Below are 8500 nucleotides of genomic sequence, written 5' to 3'. Positions count from 1 at the left end.
TAAAGATTTACAGCCTCGGAAACCCTGTACAGGGTCGCTATGAGTCGGAACCGACTCCATGGCACATAACAACAATAACAACAATAAAGTACATATCAGTTTTGAATTTTATTCCCAACTCTGTAACATAGAGAATTCTTTCCAAGCAAATTAAAAAATGTAGGCAGCATTAAATCATTTCTAAATGATATGTATAAAGTACAAAATAAACATTTGTCCCCTCAAATCATTTTGCCCCCTCACCATAAAAAGGAAAGTAACTACTGACCTGCTTTTCCAAGGGCTCCCTGAATTGCAATGGAACCAAGTTTAGTTGCTGGCAGTGAGGAAAGACTGCCTAGAAAGGATCCAATGGGTGTCCGTATGGCACTAACTATGACCACTTCCTGACAAGACAGAAGATGGTAAGAACTACAATATTTAAATACTTTTAATCATCTTTAATTAAATATCACCTACAGTTTCTAGAGATTTAAATAACCCAAAATATAATGTAAAGAGCAATAAAATGAATCCATTCAATGCTACCACTTTATAATTTTAGACTTAACAGAAAACATTAAAAAAATTTTTTTTAAGAAATGGTCACTCTAGCCTTGTTAACTGCTTAATAAACAACCCTAGTCAACAGGACCCTTAGAAGATTAGAATCACTTTAGAAATCATTATAAAACAAAGAAAGAATCTCTCAGGAAGAACTAAGTGATCTAGCCAGCCCAGTCCCTCCTCTAGAATCTCTGTGTGGCTTCTGCACTGTGCCACACAATGAAGGTCCCTAAGAGTTAAAGAACCAACAGATCTGTGTTGGAAGAAGTGCAACCAGAGTGCTCCTTGGAGGCCAGGATGGCCAAACTTCATCTCTCATACTTAGGACATAGTGTCAGGAGGAACCAGTTGCTGGAGAAGGATATCGTTTGGTAAGGTGGAGGGTTAGAGAAAAAGAGGAACACCCCAGTGAGATGGGTTGGCAAAGTGGCAGCATCGATGGGCTCAAGAGTGGCAAAAATTGTGAGGTTGGCCCAGGACTGGGCAGTGTTTCATTCTGTTGTGCATAGGGTTGCTATGAGTCGGTTGGTCCCAACTCCATGGCAGCACCTAACAACAAGAGGAAAAGAACGTCCAGATTTGGAGGGAAGATTGGTTTGTAGCAGACTATGGGGAAGAAACAGGAATCATGCAGGGAACTGGATTGAAATGTTTTGTTAATCTGAAACTTTAAATTAGCATTTTTACAGGTAACTACTGCCAGCCATTCCATAATCCTAACTTGACCTTGACATATACCTAAATCATAAATATATGCATTTTTATTGACTATATTTTCTTTAATAAAAGAAATGACAGTACAATTTAAATTTGTACTTACATTTAACGTGGGTTTTACTACATAACTTCGCTTCATATATATTACTTCCTGAAATATAAATATTTTATAACATTACAATGCAGAAAATATTGATCTGTATAATTTTATATTCAGTGACAGGGCTATAATGGCTTTTTTCTGTTTATACTTTTTTCTGTTTCTTTACACTTTTATTTCTAGATTTTCTAAAAGAAGCATGCAACATCTTATAATGAGAAAGAAAAGAACAACCCCCCCCCCCCAATTTTACAATATACTTTTCCGATTATGCTGCTAAATATATCAGGAATATACAAAGGGGCTTCAAAAAGTTCACATAATAATTCCATTATCTTTTAATTACATTTCCCCACAAACTTTCTGAAGTCCTTTCATATGTTTTAACTACAGATAAGTTCATTATCTTAAATTTTCTAGTAAGCCTTTGACATGTATTTCTAAGTTAAATCTAAATTCAAAATTAAGCAATTTTAAAGTGACAAACTATTCTTATCGCTTTAAAATATACATACATATATATACATATGTACATATATATACATACACAAACACACACATATATACATATATGTTGTTGCTAAGTGTCATCAAGTCAGTTCTAACCCACAGTGACCCTGCATAGGGTTTCCAAGGAGTGGCTGGTGAGCTTGAACCCTCAACCTTGTGGTTCAACTGACTTTGTAGCCCAGCACATTAATCCACAGTGCCACACCAGGATACACACATACACATGAGGGGGTATCAAAAAGTATGGAAAATGTCTATTATCTTTTAATTTCATTCTTCCCACAAATTTTTGAAGCCCATTTATATGTATATAATTTAAGTAAAACTTGCTGTTTCTCTCTCTCCACTTCCAAAAAATTTCTCTGATTTATTTGAAGCAAACATACCTCAAATAACCATGATCTGTGTTACCAGACAAATTCTTTTTTATGAAGGCAAATAATAAATCTTTCCTTTATTACTCTCTTTATTCTACTCTGTTCTTATCTACAAATGCCAACAAAAAGAAAATCTGCAAGTGTAGGTCACAGTTCAGAGGAATCAATAGTTAACTAACTTGATTTAAAGTTGACTATTTACAGGACAAATAACAAACTGTTTTACATTCCTACGTTAAAAAGCATAAATAGATATTAAAAAGTGACAGCTTATATTTAGAACCTCTGTTTATTTTGAAACAGACTTAGCAGTCATATCTCACAGAGCAAGCAACAAGTCTACAAATATCTAAAAACTTTAAACTGACTTAAGAATGTAGCTTTTTAAAGATTAAACAATGTCATAGATTGTTCCCCCAAAATATCTGTGAACTTGACTGAGTCATGATTCTCAGAGGTTTGGCAGTTATATAATGTCCCCCACGATGTGATCAGATGTAACAAACCAGTAAGGACTAAGGGTGAGAAAACACAAACCCACTGCCATCAAGTTAATTCTGACTCCTAGTCACAGAGTTGAACTGCTCTGTTGTGTTTTCAAGGTTATAAATCTTTATGAAGAGCAGACAACCTCATCTTTCTCCCAGGAAGGGAGGTGGTTGTTTTAAGTGTCATCAAGTCAGTTACGATTCATAGTGAACCTATTCAGGGTTTCTGAGGAGCAGCTGGTGGGTTTGAACTGCCGACCTTGAGGTTCAACTTGAGCTTACAGTCCAGTGCATCCCCTACAGGGTCATATAACACCCTAAAACCATCACAGGCCTAATGTGCTATAGGGGAGTTTCCCTGAGATATGGCCTGCAACGCTCCTTTTATCTGACAAGAGATAATGAGAGAGAGAAGTGAACAGTGAGCAGAGGGAGTTACTGCCACCAAGAAAGAAAAGCCACCAGTAGAGCGCATCATTTGGATCTGTGGTCCCTGAACTGGGAAGCTCTTAGATGCAGGAGAAGATGGACGCCAAGACACATGGACATCTCCAAAGAACTACAGAGGCTGAAAGGAGATAAGGACCTTCCTCAGAAATTGTGAGCCAACAGAGAGAGAGTCTTCCCCTAGAACTGGTGCCTGGAATTTGAACTTCCAGCTGTCTTAACTGTGACAGAATAAATCTGTTTGTTAAAGTCATGCACTTGCGGCATTTCTGTTATAATAGCACTAGATAATCAAGTCAAGCATGCTTTATCCTGACTCAGTGCAAATAACCAAATAAAGTTTTTAATTTATTATAATATAGTCTAGGAAAAAAAAAAAAAAAGATTTGACAATAATCCCAAAACTATTTTTATAAAGGATTTGGATGAGAATATTAAAAGAGAATATTTTCCTAGACAGTTATTATTATTGTTAAAGTGCTGTTGAGTCAGTTTCAACTCATAGCAGCTCTGCATAGGATTTCTAAGAATTGGTGACTTTGCAGAAGAACAGAATTTGACTTTGTTATTGTTAAGTGCCTTCGAGTCAATTCCAATTCACAGCAGTTCTATAGGGTTTCCAAGGAATGGCTGGTGAGTTTGAACCACCAACCTTGGTTGATCTTTTTTGCAATTTTAATATAATAGAATTTGTTGCTTTAATGCGAAAACGTACTACTCTTAAAAAGTTAGCTATAAGAAATAATTTAATTTAGCCCTGAATATGACTAAAAAAATATTATCATCACAAATATTTAACCTAGCCCCAGATAACTTTGCAGTCTTTGAGAGGAAGAAATAATTAGCACATAAAACTACTGAGCCTTCATTTGTTCAAAAAACCTGGTGAGAACACTTACTTTACAATAAATAAGATGCGGAATCTGAAATATTTAAAACATGGTGCAGGGCTGTAGGATAAGCACTGAACTGCTAACCACTAGGTCAATGGTTCAAGCCCAAGAGCTGCTCCTCGGAAACCCTACACAGTGTTCTCTAGGAGTTGGAACCGACTACCACGGCACTTAACCACACTCAGGTAGCATGATAAACTGGTAAAGGGGAACTGTTCAAGTCACTTGTGGATATTCCTAACACAGACTTAGGTAAGAACTATAAACAAGTCACTTCTGGAATTCACAGGGGAATTACACAAACATTTTATTTAAATTCCATCTTTCAAATACATCAAATGTTAATACGTCAGAGATCACAAAAACGTCATTGCTGGTATCATCTATGTTTGTACATACCTTAAAGTAAAACTAATCGTCATCTCTGTCTATATTTGTACTTCATATGTCACTAGATTAGGAAAGTTTTCAGTTTTTACTTGATCGGAAAGTTCACGACCATGTAAGGAGATAAGGACCTTCCTCAGAAGGTCATACCTGTCTGTGTTCAGGTAGACAGGTCCAGGTTCATGTGTCCAATAGAACTGCTCCTTCATGTCAGCTATGCAAAAACCAGGTGCACTTTTGTAAAAATGTGTGGTGGAGGCATTTACCCTTCTCTAACTTCATAAGGGGGAAAAGGAATCAAAATCAACAGCCCAAAACCGATTCCCATGAGGTGAGATCAGACATGTCTTTACCTCTATCCAGCCTTTTTACCAATTCTAACATTCCTCCTATGGCACTTTCTATTCCTCTGTTAGGTTCGATAATTTAATGCAACAGCCACACTGAACTCACAGACAATACTCATGATTATGGGGCCTATTAGGGATTTATTATCCTGTTATGGTGCTTTACAATATGCACTGGTCTACAAGATCTGTTTGAACCACAAGATAGGCAGTTCAAACTCACCAGCAGCTCTTCAGAAACCCTATATAGGATTGCTGTGAGCCAGAACCGATTAGATAGCATTTAGCAACAACAATGACAACAACAATAGGGTATTACAATTCAGCTCAGAAATGCTCAGGATAACAGTTCCTTGATCAGGACAGCCTTTTCTCATCCATGCCTTCAGGACGTCTTTCTCTGGCACCTGACCCCTCAGCCTGGCCTCTGCCTTGCTGGGCAGGTGTTACAAAGCTCTTTAGTGCCAACAGTAAGTTCCCAGATGTACCCTACTCTGCTAACAATTCTGGGCGGTATCAGCAAACCTAGGTTCTTCATGTGCCTGAAGGCACCCCATTCTGCCAGTAAGCCTTGCTCTGCTGTGGGCCTGGAAGCTCACTGTGCTATCTTGTGCTGGTCTCTTGGTTGTCTCTTCTGCTATCATTTCTCTGCCACTGCTTCTTGCCATTTCTTACCATCTCTGGTTTTACCACTCTCTGTCTCCTGGGTCTAGGAGGTTCCCATTACGGAGACTGTGGGTCCAAAGGAGACACTCTGCTCCTGTCTTTTGTTGGTAGTAATCAGGTTCCCCTTTCTCTGCTCACTTCTCTCTCCTTTTACTTCTTATTAGATGAACCATGTGATTCAAGCAAGAGAGTAACTTCAGCAAGCCAGTGAAAGGAGGTGACTTGGGCTAAACCTTCCAGTAAAGTAGTAACTCTAGATACATCCCACCCTAATCCTGCTTCATCAACAAACAACACACTCCAAAATGGGACCATAACCACAAACATAGTGGCTAGGATTTACAACACATCACAGAACGGAGGGCTATAGCTACAAGGGTAGTATTAAGTAACTCCGTTCACAGTAAGCTTTGACAGGTCATGCCATTTGTTGCTGTTGTTGTGAAGTGCCATTGAGTTGGTTCCAACCCATAGCTAACCTGTACAGGGTTTCCAAGAAGCAGCTGGTGAGCTTGAACCACCAACCTTGCAGTTCAAACGGTTTTGCAGTCTGGTGCATTAACCCACAGCACCACACCAGGACATTTGGACTGCTTCATATATAACCTATGTAGCTTAAGGGATGCTAGCTATGACCCAACTGAGTAAAAAGTTCCTACTTGTAGTAAACCTGGTAGCCATTATTCTCCAACCACACTCCCTTCTTAGATCACCCTGAAAGGGGCAACCCTAAGTACCTACAAAAGAATTCCCCTCTCCTTAGCTGAAGCTGATAAGACCAACAATGGACTGCACTGGTCCAGCTGTCACACAAAGACTAGATTACCAGGATGAATGCGGGGACCCGAACTGAAAGGTCATGGGAGTAGAATGTTACAGCAACACGAAAAACCATAAGTCAATAGAGAAGAAAAGGAATGGAATCATGAAGGGGCTTCAAAAAACTCATGGTAAAATTCCAAGAGCCTTCAACTCCATTTTCCCAAGAACTTTCTGAATCCCCAAAGACCCAGAGAAAATGACCAGAGCATTGTATAAGAAAAGAAAGGAAGATACCCTTGGTTTATGATTTTCTAAGTTAAGGTTCTGACAGGGTCAGCTGCGTTTTATTTCCCCTCTTTGCCATGTCCACAAGCTTATCTATTTCACCTCTTCAAAAGTACCCCTTTCTACACAGTTTGGAGTGCGACATTTATTATTCCTTGCAACCATAGGCTTTTCATAAGCCATTCGTACTCTTTCAAGTTTCTGGTTCAGTTTAATTGAAGGGTTCCTGATCTTTCCACTTTGCTCTGAATTGCTCCTCTGGTAGCCTTTTCACAGACAGCACACCTTTGGTTAACCCTTCCCTCTACCCTACATCATTCATTATTCCTTTTTTCTCCTGAGTCATTCCATAAACTAAGTCATTCCATAGATTCTGGTTCCTCCCACCTAAAAAAAAAATAATAAAGACAAATTTCTTTTATCCCTCTCTGAGCTTTTACCTCATCTCTTAGATCCCTTTAACAATAAACAGTCTCAAACAAGGTACATACGTTGTTTCCATGTCTTCAGTCCTTTTTATTGTTTAACCCACTCATCTAATTTTTATCTCCACCTCTCTACCACTGTTGGCTCTGAGCAAGGCCACCAACAATTCTATATGGTCAAATCCAATAAAAGAATCTTCAAAATCACCTCACTTCACCTCTCATTAGCATTAGACACAGCTTTCTTCTTTGGAAAGTACAAGGGTAAGTCCAAAAGTACGGCTACAGAATAATGTGGAAAGATCAGTCCTTTGAGTAAGCTAGTCTTCATGCAATGCTTTGGGTACCCATCCAGCTGAAAGCTCGCTGAGGCCAAAATGTTCACTTTAAACTGAAAATGTCAAACCATTTGAGATCCCAACTTCACTAGTTATCATATCAATGGTAATGCTACAGTCTTCTGCCCATTTCTGGGCTTCAGTCAGTTTCTTCATTTGTTATGGTTAATGGTCTTCATTCTCTTGACTCATCTTTGAGGTCTTCCTGACCTTCCTTAAAATACATGATCCATCTAAAATATGTGGTTCTATGTGGGGCAGCATTCCAGTAAACTTGTTGCAAAGCTTTAAAGATTTGGGAAGATGTCCACTGAGTTTTGCTAAAAATTTGAGATTAGCCCTGACCTTCAAATCATCTTTTTTTTCCCCATAGCACAAAAATATCTTTTTTGAAGGCACTAATAATTGAACTCCAAGAAGCTCTGGTAGCATAGTGGTTACGAATTGGGCTGCTAACCTCAAGGCCAGCAGTTCGAAACTACCAGCTGTTCCACGGGAGAAAGATGAGGTGTTCTGCTCCCATAAAGATTTACAGCCTCAGAAATCCAGTACAGGGTCACTATGAGTCGGAACCGACTTCATGGCACATAACCACCACCAATAATAGAACTCCACTGATCAGAGACATGCTTAAGCATGCTTTGTTTAGAAAAAACCTGTCCAGTTTGAACTGGAAACTTAATAACAATTATTTTTTGACTTATCCCTTGTATGCATAGTGGTTAAAATATTACTAAGTATTCTTTCTTTTAAAATGTTTTATTGTGAATTATGAGATAGTTTACATGGGAGAACATTAGCTTTACATTCATTCTATGGTATATCATTTCATTGTCATGGTTACAATCCCCTCCATGCATCATCAACCAACCAAAAGGTATACACTGCAAGCCTGCACCTCCCCCAACCCCCATCGTCAGCACACAGCCCCTCTCACTCTCTGGGTCTAGAGTCCCCAGCCGTTCATCAATCTCTCCACATCACCATCTCTGCCTCCACTGTTTCTCTGAGCAGGGTCCCGCACTCTGCTCTTCTCCTTTGATGGTCCCAGGGACCTCCGCTCCTGGACTGAAAACTCAATCACTCCCCTCCTTGCTACAAAACATCTACCTTTACATTTCCAACCCTCATATAACAATTATTCACTATTGTACCACAAGAGACCTATCCTCATCTCCTTTCATCAGTCCCGCCCAGACAGATTGGATATTA

General features: G+C 39.0%; 1 protein-coding gene across 1 annotated transcript in view; it reads right to left on the bottom strand.

Annotated features, from left to right (window-relative positions):
* Nucleotides 1-1408, bottom strand: part of ACAT1 (acetyl-CoA acetyltransferase 1) — a 19019-nt gene extending 17611 nt beyond the window's left edge. The window contains exons 1-2 of the mRNA XM_006833799.1: nucleotides 1367-1408; nucleotides 269-386 (exon numbers count right to left, since the gene is read on the bottom strand). Of these exons, the coding sequence (XP_006833862.1) occupies nucleotides 269-386; nucleotides 1367-1402 (154 nt within the window). The 5' untranslated portion in view covers nucleotides 1403-1408. The remainder of the gene's footprint in view (nucleotides 1-268; nucleotides 387-1366) is intronic.
* Between the last annotated feature and the right edge of the window lie 7092 nt (nucleotides 1409-8500).

This window comes from Chrysochloris asiatica, unplaced genomic scaffold (assembly GCF_000296735.1).
Source record: "Chrysochloris asiatica unplaced genomic scaffold, ChrAsi1.0 scaffold00008, whole genome shotgun sequence".
Lineage (NCBI taxonomy): Eukaryota > Metazoa > Chordata > Mammalia > Afrosoricida > Chrysochloridae > Chrysochloris > Chrysochloris asiatica.
This window is presented reverse-complemented; position numbering and strand designations above follow the sequence as displayed.